We start from the raw sequence: 16,283 nt of genomic DNA, 5'->3' as shown, positions 1-16,283 counted from the left end.
TCGTGGGTTTGAACCCCACATTCAACTCCCCCCATGCACTGCAGGGGGGTTGGCCTAGATGACCCTCGTGGTCCCTTCTAATTCTCTTATTCTATGAGTCTGCCTGGGGTAAACTGAGACTCATGAAGCAGGTTTGTGGGAGCGATGGATCGTATATTTGTGGGGCACTGTGATTTCATAGGATGTGACAATTCTGGTGTGTCCTAATTTTAGTTTCTTTTCAAAACCAAGTTTCTAGTCCTCATCAAGGGATAAAAGGAGGCAAGCTCTGGCACATCTGGTTACAAACCACAGCTTTCCGCGTTTCAGTCTCCTTTGTCAGGAGCTTTATGAAAAGTTTCATGACTCCCAACCGGCCCTATAGCTGCTAGATCCAACGCATGAACAAATTATTATTGCTGTGTCCTCTCCAATAGCCCTTAACTCAAGGTGATCAGCTGGCAACTGGTCTCTGCTCAGGTCCTTCACTCACTTCTTCACGCGATGGAGCCAATATCATTTCCCAAATCTTTCTTGCCATTATTCTCTCGGATTTGAGAATATGGTGCCCTCAGACTTCACCGTGAGGGCAACAGGGCAGTGGAGTTGGACTAGATGACCCAATGGGGTCCCTTCCAACTAAGATTCTATGACTATCACCCCTTGGCAGCTGCGGAGACCCTGCTGTTCCTCCTCTTCCCATTTATTTACTTTAAATTTGAGGGTTTTCGTTCTGCAACGAGAAGTGGTGAGAATGCAAAATCCAGCCATCCTCTATTTCAGTGGTCAGCAAACCTTTTCAGCAGGGGGCCGGTCCACTGTCCCTCAGACCTTGTGGGGGGGCCGGACTATATTTGGGGGGGGGGAGAGAATGAACAAATTCCTATGCCCCACAAACAACCCAGAGATGCATTTTAAATAAAAGCACACATTCTACTCATGTAAAAACACGCTGATTCCCGGACTGTCCGCGGGCCGGATAGAGAAGGCGATTGGGCCGGATCCAGTCCCCATCCTCTATTTCCTCCAAATGCTCCTGTGCACCAGGTAGAGAGAGCACTCTGCCTACTTTTGCGGGGATGGAGGTTGTGCTTTCCGTTTGCTTGGGGGGGATTTTAGAGGCGAGTCCTGCTTTCCTTTTGTCTTAGATTTATTTCAGGAGGGTCTGAGGAGCGCCTCTTTTTTTCTTCTTCCGTGAAAGGACTACAGTCATACCTTGGTTGCCGAACGCCTTGGAACTCGTACTCCTAAATGATCGAAAACCAGAAACGAGGGTTCCAGTTTTTGAACGGTTTTTGGAAGCCAAACTTCTGGCGCGGCTTCTGACTGGCTGCACGATGCTCCAGCAGCCAATCGGAAGCCATGCTTTGGTTTTTGAACAGTTTTGGGAGTCGAACAGACTCCTGAAACGCATTCTAAGCTACAGTGGACACTCGGGTTGCGAACGTGATCCGTGCAGAATGCACATTCACAACCCGTAGTGTTCACAACCCGCGTCTGCGCACACACGGGTTGCAATTCAGGACTTCTGCGCATGCGCAAAGCGCGATTTGCCGCTTCTGTGCATGCGCGACTGCTGAAACCCGGAAGTAACCCATTCCGGTACTTCCAAGTTTCAGCAGTCTGCAACCTGAAAAAACGCAACCTGAAGCGGACGCAACATGAGGTATGACTGTACTCTTAAATGTGCTAGAAATAAGGTTTGGAGAAGACCCTGAGCCAACCAGCACTGACCAGCAGCAGGTGCCAAACTTGTTGGCCCCTTGGGCGCAGTTTGCAAAGTAGGAAAACTGCTACGCATAAAACGCACACAAAACCCCACAGCCTATTTTATTGGGGAAGGGGGGGGGCCTGGTGTGGGGCAGCTGTGTGCCCGGGGGCACCACGCTGGCAGCTTCTGGCAGCCGAAGACGATTTGTGTCCCACGATTTGGGTTCCCCAGTTTAAACAGTGTTTGCCAAAGGGCACATTCGAAATTCGGAGAGGATGCCATGGAAGGCCGTGGCATCGCCAAACAAAAACGGAACAAGAAACAGGACCGCAAAACTACTGTGGGGATGCTCCCCCATGGATGGAAAAAGGTACAGTGGTGCCCCGCAAGACGAACGCCCCGCAAGACGGAAAACCTGCTAGACGAAAGGGTTTTCCGTTTTGGAGGCGCTTCGCAAAACGAATTTCCCTATGGGCTTGCTTTGCAAGACGAAAATGTCTTGCGAGTTCCTGCGGGTTTTTTCCCCTTCCCCCCCCCTTTTTCTAAGCAGCTAAGCCGCTTATCAGCTGATCCGCTAAGCTGATAAGCCGCTAAAAGCCACTAATAGCGCTAATCCGCTAAGCTGTCAATGGGCTTGCTTCGCAAGACGAAAAAACCGCTATACGAAAAGACTCACGAAACGAATTAATTTCGTCTTGCGAGGCACCACTGTAACCTAAATCATCCACAGCTCCAGTCCTCCAGCACTCTGCCTCTCTCTTCCAAACAGAAAGCAGCACAGGTGCCCCATCCTGGCAGCCAGTGAGATGGGGGCACGCTCCTGAGCCCAGTGAGGAGGAGGAACAACACAAGAGCAAACTGCCTCTGCTGAATCACAGGATTTCGAAGGGATATTTTGCTGGAACAGTCCACTGGTGGTACCTGGTGCCCACGGGTCCAGGACTGACTTCTGGCCGCGACCCTGGAGAGTTGTGCCAGGTGGGGAAGCCAGTGTCACGCTTAGTATGTAGCCCATAGGGCTGAGTCGCCGCGGGCAGCTCCTTCGACCTACGAAAGAAAGCCACCCATAAACGGCGGCTCCGATTCTTGAAGGAGGCGAGCTGACGGAACATCGAGGAGGCTGCTAGTTCGTAAGGCCCCAGCCCGGCTCCTTTCGGAAGGGCCGGCCGGCCAGTCTGTGGTCCGTCCTCGCCAGCATCCTTCGCCCTGCTTGCTCTCTGCTACCAAAAGGTCCACGGAGGCTGCATCAGTTCGTAGGTCGAGATGCTGGTGACGTTTACGGGGATGGAGATGACTGCCCAGGGGAGGCCATGCTGCTCCAAGGATCGGCGGATCATGTACCTGGAAAGAGGGTGGCAAAACCATAGTGACTTTGGCTGGTGGACGCACCGCATAGTTTCCCTTTCCATGGAGGCGCAGGTTACAGCAACAGCCAAGGCGACATTTTTCCACCTTTGCCGCATCAAGCAGTTGGTCCCTTACCTTTCCCGCCCTGACTTGGCCACAGTGATCCATGCGACGGTCATCTCCAGGCTTGACTACTGTAATTCGCTCTCCAAGGCGCTGCCCTTGAAGCTGTCCCAGAAACTCCAGCGGGTACAGAATGCTGCAGCGAGGCTCCTCACGGGGTCTCTGCCATGGGAGCATATTCACCCAGTGCTTTTCAAGCTGCACTGGCTCCCGGTGGAGTACAGGATCAGATTTAAGGTGCTGCTTTTGACCTTTAAAGCCCTTCACGGCCTAGGACCCTCGTACCTACGGGACCGCCTCTCCCGGTATGCCCCACGGAGAGCCTCAAGGTCCATAAATAGCAACACCCTAGTGGTCCCGGGCCCTAAGGAAGTTAGATTGGCTTCAACCAGAGCCAGGGCCTTTTCAACACTGGCCCCGGCCTGGTGGAACGCTCTGCCTCATGAGACCAGGGCCCTGCAGGATCTGATTTCTTTCCGCAGGGCCTGTAAGACAGAGTTGTTCCGCCTGGCCTTTGGCTCGGAGCCAATTTGATTCCCTCCCCCTCTCTCTCTCTCTCTCTTTTTTTCTTTTCCTTCTCCTCCTGCGATGAGGCTACATTTTAATATTTTAATGTTCCATTATTTTAATGTTGTATTTTATTTTTGTTTTTAAGTTGTAATCATTCTTCTTTTTTTTATTATTGTTTGTAAGCCGCTCTGAGCCCGGCCTTGGCTGGGGAGGGCGGGGTATAAATAAAAAATTATTATTATTATTATTATTATTATTATTATTATTATTATTATTATAGTTAAACTACAGAACTCCCACAGGAGGCAGCGATGGCTGGCAGTCGGCTTTAAAAGAGGATGGCACAAACTCAGGGAGGAAATCAATGGCCTGAATGCTTCTGAATCCCAGTTGCTGGAAACCACAGGAGGGGAGAGGACACTTGTGTTCGAATCCTGCTTGCGGGATAATAATAATAATAATAATAATAATAATAATAATAATAATAATAATAATAATAATTTATTAAATTATTAATAATAATTTAATTATTATGGGGTTTCCCCAGCCACTCTGGGCGGCTTCCAATGGAATATTAAAATACAATAACCTATTAAACGTTAAAAGCTTCCCTAAAGAGGGCTGCCTTCAGATGTCTTCTAAAAGTATGGTTGTTGTTTATTTCCTTGACATCTGATGGGAGGGCATTCCACAAGGTGGGTGCCACCATCGAGAAGGCCCTCTGCCTGGTTCCCTGTAATCTCACTTCTCACAGAGGGGGGCAGGACCGCCAGAAGGCCCTCGGCGCTGGACCTCAGTGTCTGGGCAGAACAATGGGGGTGGAGACGCTCCTTCAGGTATACTGGACCGAGGCTGTTTAGGGCTTTAAAGGTCAGCACCAACACTTTGAATTGTGCTCAGAAACGTACTGGGAGCCAATGTAGGTCTTTCAAGACCGGTGTTATGTGGTCTGGGTGGCCACTCACAGTCACCAGTCTGGCTGCCGCATTCTGGATTAGTTGTAGTTTCCGGGTCACCTTCAAAGGTAGCCCCACGTAGAGCGCATTGCAGTCCAAGCGGGAGATAACCAGAGCATGAACCACTCTGGTGAGACAGTCCGCTGGCAGGGAAGGTCTCAGCCTTCAGATCGAGCTGGTACACAGCTGCCCTGGACACGGATTTAACCTGTGCCTCCATGGACAGCTGTGAGTCCAAAATGACCCCCAGGCTGTGCACCTGGTCTTTCAGGGACACAGTTACCCCATTCAGGACTAGGGAGTCCCCCACACCCTTTCGAACTGCTAGGTTGGCAGGAGCAGGGACCGAGCAACGGGAGCTCACCCCGTCGCAGGAATTCGAACCGCCGACCTTCTGATCGGCAAGTCCTAGGCTCTGTGGTTTAACCCACAGTGCCACCCATGTCCTCCATAGCGCAGTACAGCTGATCAATTTCTATTCTGGATCAGTGATGGGTTTGCCTTTGCCCCATCTACATTTTTCCAAACCAACCAACCAGCCAGGATCCCAGCAGCATGTCAAGGTCCGACCAATGTTTGCAGGAGTCTGGTGGAAACTCGAGGGGCCACACTAAAGTGGCCAGCTGTCTCCAAGTGGCCTGCAATTTCCCTTTTGGCCCACTCCGTTCCAGGTATCCCCAGTAAGCGTCCTTATTCCAAGTCAGACTCGTGACATAAACAAACGTGTTCTATCTCCACATCACTCAAGAGTTTTGGGCTGATGTTTTCCAGAGCTGTGATCCTGTTCTGGAACCTGCCAACCACTCACTCAGTTTTCCATTTTTAAAAAAGGAACTGGTTTTGCTGCTTCTGTGTGCCAATGCACTTTTAAAACGGGTAAGTTTCTGCATTCCTAAAATTTGGCAAGCTCTCCTCCATTCTCACATTGTTAGATTATTTTGTTGTTGTTGTTGCAAGTGTTGTTACTGCTGCCAGCAGATTTGCACACCAGCTCTCTGCACTCAAATTTATTTATTTCTTATAATATAGTTTATTAAACTTTCCACAAATTTCACATAAAATCCCAATGTTTCTTCTGTTTTATCGACTTCTCATCCCCTTTTCTGTGGCTTTCTTTTTTAAATCTCATTGCTGCACCCAATCTTCACTCTTTTTTTATCATAACCATAACCCAATAGTTAGTGCACTCAAATTTAATACTATGCACTTAAGGGAAGCCTCATAACTGGTCTGGCTACATCTGTCCAGCTTCCTGTTTCTTACAGTAACTGACCAGGTGTCTACAGGAAGCCAGTAACAGGACCTGAGCTCAACCGTCCTCTCTCTCCACTTGTGATTTCCAGCAAACAGGTACTCAAGGGGCGATTCCCTCCAACAGAGCCAGCACTGATACCCCCCCCCCATTTCTTTACCATTTCCAAGAATCTAGTTACAGGTAGGTAGCCATGTTGGTCTGCTGTAGTCGAAACAAAATTATAAAATTCCTTCCAGTAGCACCTTAGAGACCAACTAAGTTTGTTATCGGTATGAGCTTTCGTGTGCTTTCACATCTGAAGAAGTGTGCATGCACACGAAAGCTCATACTAATAACAAACTTAGTTGGTCTCTAAGGTGCTACTGGGACGCGGGTGGCACTGTGGGTTAAACCACAGAGCCTAGGACTTGCCGATCAGAAGGTCAGCGGTTTGAAACCCCGCGACGGGGTGAGCTCCCGTTGCTCGGTCCCTGCTCCTGCCAACCTAGCAGTTCAAAAGCACATCAAAGTGCAAGTAGATAAATAGGTACCGCTCCAGCGGGAAGGTAAACGGCGTTTCCGTGCGCTGCTCTGGTTCGCCAGAAGCGGCTTAGTCCTGCTGGCCACATGACCCGGAAGCTGGACGCTGGCTCCCTCGGCCAATAAAGCGAGATGAGCGCCACAACCCCAGAGTCAGTCACGACTGGACTTAACGGTCAGGGGTCCCTTTACCTTTCTAAGGTGCTAGTGGAAGGAATTTTTTTATTTTGTTTCATTTCCAAGATTGTCTTCTATTTTTCCAAGACGCAGGGCAGATCTACACTCATGGTTTTTAACGCTAAGAAAAAGTCAAAGGAAGATTCTGTTAACCATATCGCCACGTGGCGTTATGTTTTAATGTCCACGGTGCATAATTAAAATGTGACACGAGAGCAACCAGAAGCCAGGAAGATGGTGGGGAAAGAAAGCAAAAGGGACCTTTATTGTCTTGACGTTTTAGAACGATATTTCCGATGGCGTTCTAATAACGTTTAAAAGGTGAGTGTAGATCCAGCCGCGGAGGGGATTTTGCCTGATCTTGGAAGCCTCTGCTTACGCCAGCTTGAAGCCACTTACCCGTCCCTCCCGAGCAGGAAGAGGGCAGGGATGTCTGCCGTCCGCCTGGTGCTGTCCTGGATCATCTCCACGTAGGAGCTATCATTGTCATAGGCGTTGTCCGCGATGATCACCGCACGGCCGCCGAGTTCCTGTACGATGCGAGTCTTGGACAGGAATGAGCAGCCCCTGCCGGAAAGGCGGAAAGAGAGTTTCGAGTCCTGCGCCCCCAGAGACACTCAGATCCAAACTAGACAGGTATTGTTCCCTGTATAGGGAAGTTTGGAATGTATGGCGCTTTATTATGCTTTTATAACTGAAGCCGCCCTGAGCGGCTGGGAAACCCAGTAAGATGGGAGGGGTACTATTGCTATTGCTATTGCTATCATCATCATTGGGTGAAAGAGGAGAGCGCAAAATATGGCCTGAAGCTCAACATCAAAAAAATGAAGATCATGGCCACTGGGCTCATCACCTCCTGGCAAATAGAATCATAGAATCATAGAGTTGGAAGAGACCACAAGGGCCATCGAGTCCAACCCCCTGCCAAGCAGGAAACACCATCAGAGCACTCCTGACATATGGTTGTCAAGCCTCTGCTTAAAGACCTACAAAGAAGGAGACTCCACCACACTCCTTGGCAGCAAATTCCACTGTCGAACAGCTCTTACTGTCAGGAAGTTCTTCCTAATGTTTAGGTGGAATCTTCTTTCTTGTAGTTTGGAACCATTGCTCCGTGTCCGCTTCTCTGGAGCAGCAGAAAACAACCTTTCTCCCTCATCTATGTGACATCCTCTTATATATTTGAACATGGCTATCATATCACCCCTTAACCTCCTCTTCTCCAGGCTAAACATGCCCAGCTCCCTTAGCCGTTCCTCATAAGGCATCGTTTCCAGGCCTTTGACCATTTTGGTTGCCCTCCTCTGGACACGTTCCAGTTTGTCAGTGTCCTTCTTGAACTGTGGTGCCCAGAACTGGACACAGTACTCCAGGTGAGGTCTGACCAGAGCAGAATACAGTGGCACTATTACTTCCCTTGATCTAGATGCTATACTCCTATTGATGCAGCCCAGAATTGCATTGGCTTTTTTAGCTGCCACGTCACACTGTTGGCTCATGTCAAGTTTGTGGTCAACCAAGACTCCTAGATCCTTTTCACATGTACTGCTCTCAAGCCAGGTGTCACCCATCTTGTATTTGTGCCTCTCATTTTTTTTGCCCAAGTGCAATAGAAGGGGAAGAAATGGAGGCAGTGAGAGGTTTTACTTTCTTGGGCTCCATGATCACTGCAGATGGTGACAGCAGTCACGAAATTAAAAGACACCTGCTTCTTGGGAGAAAAGCAATGACAAACCTAGACAGCAGCTTAAAAAGCAGAGACATCATCTTGCCAACAAAGGCCCATATAGTTAAAGCTATGGTTTTCCCAGTAGTGATGTATGGAAGTGAGAGCTGGACCATAAAGAAGGCTGATCGCCGAAGATGCTTTTGAATTATGGTGCTGGAGGAGACTCTTGAGAGTCCCATGGACTCTCCCAACATCAGGGAGTCTTCTCTTCTCATGAGGTGGCCAAAGTCTTGGAGCCTCAGCTTCAGGACCTGTCCTTCCAGTGAGCACTCAGGGCTGATTTCCTTCAGAATGGATCAGTTTGATCTTCTTGCAGTCCATGGAACTCTCAAGAGTCTCCTCCAGCACCATAATTCAAAAGGTGATGTCACTGCTTTTTAAGATGCTGCCTAGGTTTGCCATAGCTTTTCTCCCAAGAAGCAGGCGTCTTTTAATTTCGTGACTGGTGTCACCAGTTAGGGCCTACGGCAGGCAAACTGGGTCCTGAGTTGTTAAGGGCTTTGTGCGCAGACTTTTGGAAAGAGACAGGGAAATGCGTCAAAAAGTGTGCGGGCGAACAAGCGACTCACGGGAAGGTTAATCAAAATGCATATGAAAGCAATCCCATTAATTAAAAACGTAGCCCTTGAAAACAGCCCAGCCCTCTTTCCATGCGAGGAAACTCACCCGCGCTCCACCAAGGCGATCTGGCCTTCGATGAAGACCCCGTTGTTCAGAGCCCCGCAAGCCTCCGGAGGGTCTGCTGGGACCAGGTAGATCTGCTGGTATCTCGTATTCTTGGGCAGGCGAAAGAGAGGCAGAAAGAAAGCAGAGCAAAACTAAAACTTGCTGAATATCTCAGACAGAAGCACCAGGGCTTCTTGCTTTCTCCTTCTGGCGCCATGAGAAGCCAGTGTAGCACAGTGGTGAACTAGCATATCAATGCCAGGACGTCTGTGTTATCAGCTACTGGTGTGTTGTTTCTGTTTTTGCAAATTATCCCTCTTTTTTTAAAGCAATTTTCACCATTACAGTGGTGCCCCGCAAGATGAACGCCTCACAAGACGGAAAACCCGCTAGACGAAAGGGTTTTCCGTTTTGGAGGCGCTTCGCTAAACGAATTTCTCTATGGGGTTGCTTCGCAAGACGAAAAAATCTTGCACGTTTTTTTCGCTCCCCCCCCCCTTTCCTAAGCCGCTTATCAGCTGTTCCGCTGATAAGCCGCTTAACAGCTGATCGCTAAAAGCCGCTAGACCGCTAATAGCGCTAATCCGCTAAGCTGTCAATGGGCTTGCTTCGCAAGACGAAAAAACCGCTAGACAAAGAGAATCGCGGAACGGATTCTTTTCGTCTTGCGAGGCACCACTGTATTAGCTTATGATGTCACACACATCCAGCCATGTGAAAATGTATCAGTGACTCAGGATAACACTTCAAGTATTGGATGAAATGAGCTATTGTTAATGGAAGCTTACGTCCTAATAAATTTGTTATCCTCTCTGTTACTGTGGGGGTCAGGTGGGATTGCTATGAGGAATTATGAAATATGGAGCAAGCCATTGTGTCAGCAATGAAAGCATTGTGTTGACTGGGTTTGATTCATTGACAATAATTTCTGATCGAATCCCACTAGCCTCTCCACCTCCGCCATTTGTTTTCTCTACACCTGACAGGCACGTATAAGCATTCTAAAAACACAGGCTGGTTGCTTCACCGGGCATCCTCAGTACATAAAAATAGTAGGTTACTTTGATGTAGTTTGTTAATCTTTAGATAGGTCTTAAGGGCCAGGAAGAGAGTTCACAAGGAGACGGTAAATACTACCCATCCTGCCTCTCCTGTTTATTCCTACTTATGAACTCCGGGGTTTTGCTGATTGCATTCCTCCTTTTATTCCTATTTTATTTACTCTGAACTACATATGCATGCTCAAGTAGGAAATAGTTTCTTTGTAGTTAAAAGAATTTCTTCTGATCTGACTTTGTCCCCACGTGGGGTTTTTTAAAATGCTCAGAGGAAATCTGATTGGTTCTTACGAACACTGTAAAAAGTTCTTTTGTGAATAAAACGACCTGGGCCAAGGGGTGGAGGGAATTATTATTGGCACCCCTCCCAGAGTCTTGCTGGTCAAGCCTCGTCTGTATATTATTAATCAGAGTCCAATCCTTCCTGGCTTTGGGAACACTTCAGTTACATTTTAAACCCTCCCTCCAAAAAATGAAGACTGTTTTGCAGTCAGTGTGGCGTAGTGGTTAGAGCGCTGGACTCAGACCTGGGAGAGCAGGGTTCGAATCCCCACCTGGCCATGAAGTTCACTGGGTGACCATGGAGTCGGTCACCATCTCTTAGCCTAGCCCTACCTCACAAGGTTGTTGTGAGGATGAAATGGGGAGGAGGAGGAGGAGAGCCATATACACCACCTTGAGATCCCTGGAAGATAAAGGCGGTATATAAATGTGATTAATAAAAGTAAAAAAATAAAATGATGTTGGGCATCGCTGGGAGGGGACGGGAGCAGCGGCGTAGCGTGGGTTGTCAGCACCCGGGGCAAGGCAAGTAATTTGCGCCCCCTAACCCGGGGCAAGGCAAGTAGTTTGCGCCCCTAACCCCTAACCTGCCGCCGCTGCCAGCTTCTTCTTGCTGCTGCCTGGGCTGGTCGGGTGTGGTTCTCTCCCGCGCTCAGCGCTGCGCTGGGTGGCCGCTGCACTGTCCCTCCCCCAGATAGTCCCTCCCTCCCTCGCTCTCCGCTCCGCCCCGCACCGCACGCCTGGCACCCTCCCCCTCCACAGTGGGCGGCGACCCGGCACCACGGATCGGATTTGCACAGCCAGCACTGCAGTGAGAGAGTGAGTGAGCCAGGTAGGGGCAGAGAGCTGCAAGTGCGAGCGCGCCCCCCCCAAATGTTGCGCCCGGTGCAGCTGGCCCCCCCTGCACCCCCCACGCTACGCCACTGGACGGGAGCCTGGTTCTCATACTTACAAACACCCCTCCGAAATCCTTGGCCGGGGTGGCAGTGAAGATGTAGCGGATATCGCCAGGGCTCAATACCTGGAAGTAGAGGTATTCCTGGATACGTAAGCCTGCAATGCCAAGAGAGAAAGAGATAATGAACTCTTGGGGCAGATTGTGCCAAAAGAGTCTCAAAGAAAACAGAGATGAAGGGAGCACTGGGATACACTGAAATGGCGTGCATCTTAAGTGCATTTTTTTTTAATATATTCAAATCAACCATATGCACAATTTTATATACGTTAACACTCCTCCATCTTGGACTCCAGGGCGGGCAATTTAAAATGTCTATATAAGGGGGGGGGCACACCTTTGTTTGGGGTCCTCCTTCTCCTGTGTGTGAGGGGAGCACCCTGTTGCAACAGTTCAATAAAGATCAGGCTTACGATCTGCTTTGCTTCTCAATATTCTCTGGATGGCCTCTGTTATTTTCTGTACATTTATGAACATTTATTACATATATAAGCCCTTAATTTTTTTATTTCAAAGGTTCTCAGCATTCGAGAGCCAAAATGTTCAAAAACGGAACCGTTCAAGAACCAAGGTTTGACATGGAACCCTTGGAACTGAACCCCTGCACAAAATGCGACCGTACTGCATCTAACTATTTATGAATCTGCTTTTGCATTTCTGTCCCATGGTGATTTGCAAACTTACCATCAAAACATCTAGACAATAGTTGTTGTTTTCTTAAATACAAAAGCAAGAACTGAAGATAGGTTCAAATGAACATCTAAAGTGAAGAGACCTTTTCATCCAGAAGAAAACTGCCTCCAGCTGTTGCTGGGCTAAGGGTGTGGCTATACAACAAACTTATATCAGTTTTATACCTGTGGTTTTGTGAGGTGCTGAGAATCTCAGTCCTCTACCCATAGCCAAGGTCACCTCAGCAACAGGGAACGCCTTTCAAACCAGTTTAAGTCTGTCATGCAATAACACCTTTCCTCCTTTGACGTGATGGTCAGGGAGGAAACATGGACTAACTCAGCCTTTGCCAGCTTGGTGCCCTTTGGTTGTTTTGGACTACAAATCCCATCAGCTGGCTGTGGCTGATGGGATTTGTAGTCCAACACACCTGCAGGGCATCAGGCTGGCAAAGGCTGAACTAACTAAACTGGAAGGGTTATATATATATTATCAGGTGGCAGGCTTATCTACTTTTCTCCAGCACAATCGCCCTATCCACAATTGCATTCCAGGGTCCAAACCCGAAAGGAAATTAGCTGAATGCCACCTCCGGCAGAAACGCCAACCTGAAGCTGCCAACCAAGACAAATTTATGACAGCGGCTGGGATTTTGTGGGTCTGTGGGATTGCGAAGAGAATCTCAGAGCAGCTTTGGAAATCAAGGAAGGGTCTGGGGACAGGAAGCATAGTTCCCTGGTGCTTCACGCTTCTATAGGAGAAACACTGAATAGGATGATTATTGGAGGAAAAAAGAGGGGAGTTGATATCTGAATATATAACCACCTCCATTTTCGGCCCCCTGGAATGTTCTATGCCAATCCTGGGAGACCACGTTTTTCAAGCCGGCCCATAACTGCGAGAGGAAGAGGAAGAATGGAAACAATTTGCCTGGCCGCATTCCATGCAACCGGCTGTTGCCACGCTGCAAATAGGAGGCGTGGGGGGGGGGGAGCAAGGAATTATAAATAGGCTTGAGATTGCAAAGCCCACACACCATATACTCTGGAGCAGTTGCAAGAAGCACGTGGGCCGCTCTGGAAACCGGTGTCTTGCCAATGACAACCTTCCACGCCACGTAGCTGAATAATCCCTGAGCGACAGTCTGTCACCTTTTGAGGACGTCTGTCCCACTGTTGAACAGCTCTTACTGCCAGAAAGTTCTTCCTAATGTAGGAATTTCCCTTTTGCAATTTGAATCCATCGTTTGGATCCTTCCCAAACCTCACCGTCAAAATCTCGGGAACTATAGTTCACCCCGCAGAACTACAATTCCCAGCACCCATATGAAAATTACAGTTCTGAGGATCCTTTGGGTGGGTGAGGAGAGAATGTGCTTTTAAATGGACGGGGTCACAGTTGGAGGCAGCAACGCTTATCAATATCCGTTGCTGGAAACTGCAGGAAGGGAGAGCCTCAGCCCAGTATACCTGAAGGAGCATCTCCACCCCCATCGTTCTACCCGGACACTGAGGTCCAGCTCCAAGGGCCTTCTGGGGGTTCCCTCCCTGTGAGAAGTGAGGTTACAGGGAACCAGGCAGAGGGCCTTCTCGGTGGTGGCGCCCGCTCTGTGGACCGCCCTCCCATCAGATGTCAAAGAGATAAACAACTACAGTGGTACCTCGGGTTACATACACTTCAGGTTATATACGCTTCAGGTTACAGACGCTTCAGGTTACGGACTCCGCTAACCCAGAAATAGTACCTCGGGTTGAGAACTTTGCTTCAGGATGAGAACAGAAATTGTGCTCCGGCGGCGTGGCGGCGGCAGGAGGCCCCATTAGCTAAAGTGGTGCTTCAGGTTAAGAACAGTTTCAGGTTAAGAACGGACCGGAATGAATTAAGTACTTAACCCGAGGTACCACTATATCCGACTTTTAGAAGGCAGCCCTGTTTAGGGAAGTTTTTAATGTGTGACATTTTAATGTATTTTTAATCTTTGTTGGAAGCCGCCCAGAGTGGCTGGGGAAACCCAGCCAGATGGGCGGGGTACAAATAATAAATTATTATTATTATTATTATTACAGTGGTACCTCAGGTTACATACGCTTCAGGTTACATACGCTTCAGGTTACAGACTCCGCTGACCCAGAAATAGTACCTCGGGTTAAGAACTTTGCTTCAGGATGAGAACAGAAATTGTGCTCCAGGGGCGCGGCAGCAGCAGGAGGCCCCATTAGCTAAAGTGGTGCTTCAGGTTAAGAACAGTTTCAGGTTAAGAACGGACCTCCGGAACGAATTAAGTACTTAACCTGAGGTGCCACTGTATTACTATTATTAAAAAGCATTGCAAGCTCTTGAGAAAGGAACCTCTTTATAAAATGACCCATGCAACTTACTAAGGCTAGACAAGGCAAACACATGAATGTGAAAAGAGGAAGGAAGATCGAAGGAATCGATTTGAGCACCTGCAGCCTGGGCGAGAGGGGTAAGGCAGGGTTTCTGCCATGCCAGCTGTCAGCCAGAAGCTTCCGTCCCCGATGACTGCACCAGTCCCAGGTTAGGAAGCCGAGGGGATACTCACTGTGAGCGAAGGGGCCGAAGCAGAGCAAGATGCACAAACATCTGGGCCAAATGGGGAGCATTGCTTGGGGGGGAGCCGCAACAGCTGCCTGCCAAGGGCCGCCTCTTGCAAGCGCTCTCTGGGCGCGCATCAGCTGTGCAACACTCTTCACGCTGACGCTGATAAGGGAAAAACCCGCCCTCCAGCTTCCTCTCATTGGAGGAGACCAAGCTCTTCATGATGCCATTGGTGGAGGGTTCGAATCCATCAGCTGCCACCCATATTGGTGTTTTTTTTTGGGGGGGGGGGGAGATCCTACCAACAAGCTCCTAATAGGGGGGAAAAGAACAGCGAGAGGTTAATTTACTTCCTTTTTGTAAAGATTGAGGGTTTGGAGTCATCCGCATAGCTGTCAACGTTGTCCTTCTTAAAAGGGAAATTCCCTTATTCTGAATAGTATTCCTCGCAAGAAAAGGGGAAAATTGACAGCTATGGCTTGGAGTCATCAGAGCCTGATAAATATAAATTAAAAGAGACTTTCTGAAGAATATCAAGGGGGTGATGTTAAAGATTAAAGTGTAGTTCACGTTCCAGGAAAACAAGGATTCGTGTTATATAATCCTAGCCTTGGAAATGGTCATCTAGTTCAAACTCCTGCAAATACAGGAATCACAGCTGGAGAAATCCCTGACAGAAGTCAGTCTGCCTGGCTTTACTCCCAAGTAGAGAGAATATATTAGAGCTGCAGATTAACCTGCGGGGGTAATCCTGAGTGGTGGGGGAAACACCCTACTTTACTATCCCTGAAATAGCGATTAGCAGGTGATGGTTGCCCAGGTTTGCCCATCTCAGCAAAAGCTTCACCTCTTGAATTTTTGCACATCGCTGGCATGGGGCAGTTCTGACCTCCAGAAATGGCTTTCACTCAAACTGCACAACCTTCTTACTAAGCCAATGGTTCCTAGCAAGGGGTCTGGACAAAATATAAGGACTTATTGGAGAGTAAGACTCCGAGGTGGCTCTCACCGGTGGAGGCCAAGGCACGTAAGAGACTTAACATGGAAGCCTACTGGCCTAAATATTGGGAAATAATTGAAAAAATTGGAGACAATTGGAGGTTGCTGAGCTTGGAAAAATTGAAAAACAAGGTGCGAGATTGGTTGCACTATGCTCAAATCCAGGAGGTTTTTAAAGTGGATAAAAAGGTTGGATTCCAGGTGGAAAAATCGAAACTAGAGACAGAACTGTTAGAGCCAAAAAATAAATTACTTTCGAGAATGTATAATTTGCTGCTTAAATGGAATACACAGGACGAGACAGTCAAATCCGCCATGATAAAATGGGCACAGGACTTGGGGCACAACATTATGTTTGAAGACTGGGAAAGGTTATGGAACACCGGAATGAAATTCACGGCATGCAATGCCTTGAAGGAAAATATTATGAAAATGATATACCGGTGGTACATGACCCCAGTCAAACTTGCTAAGATATATCACTTGTCTGATAACAAATGTTGGAAATGTAAAGAGGCGGAAGGGACATTCTTCCATCTCTGGTGGACTTGCCCGAAAGTAAAGGCCTTTTGGGAGATGATTCATAATGAACTAAAAAAGGTACTTAGATTTACCTTACCTAAGAAACCGGAGGCCTTTCTTCTGGGCATTGTGGACCAGAGAGTACTTAAGAAAGATAGAACTTTTTTTATGTATGCTACCACAGCAGCAAGAATTCTTATCGCAAAGTATTGGAAGACACAAGATTTACCCACGCTGGAGGAATGGCAGACGCAGTTGATGGAC

The 16,283-nt window shown here is 48.4% G+C and overlaps 1 protein-coding gene and 1 long non-coding RNA gene across 4 annotated transcripts in view; both read right to left on the bottom strand.

The window, feature by feature from the left end:
- The window catches only part of LOC309350464, a 251,288-nt gene that overhangs the window by 77,459 nt on the left and 157,546 nt on the right, over nucleotides 1–16,283 (bottom strand). The gene's annotated exons all lie outside the window — the stretch shown is intronic.
- Nucleotides 2,414–14,670, bottom strand: PRADC1 (protease associated domain containing 1). 2 transcript variants are annotated; one of them, XM_081877375.1, is made up of 5 exons: nucleotides 13,684–14,185; nucleotides 11,265–11,365; nucleotides 8,973–9,082; nucleotides 6,977–7,144; nucleotides 2,414–3,031 (listed from the first exon to the last, which is right to left on the bottom strand). In XM_081877375.1, the coding sequence occupies exons 1-5, from the start codon at nucleotides 13,757–13,759 to the stop codon at nucleotides 2,911–2,913; spliced, it is 576 nt and encodes a 191-aa protein (XP_081733501.1). In that variant the 5' UTR covers nucleotides 13,760–14,185; the 3' UTR covers nucleotides 2,414–2,910. The 2 variants fall into 2 exon arrangements, with proteins under 2 accessions (XP_081733501.1, XP_081733500.1); XM_081877374.1 differs by lacking the exon at nucleotides 13,684–14,185 and adding an exon at nucleotides 14,503–14,670 and having other exon boundaries at nucleotides 2,416–3,031.

The sequence above is a fragment of the Podarcis erhardii genome, assembly GCF_964252035.2.
Source record: "Podarcis erhardii genome assembly, chromosome: 9".
In the NCBI taxonomy this organism is placed as follows: Eukaryota; Metazoa; Chordata; class Lepidosauria; order Squamata; family Lacertidae; genus Podarcis; species Podarcis erhardii.
Note: the sequence above shows the minus strand (reverse complement) of the source record. Positions and strands in the feature narration are given on the sequence as shown.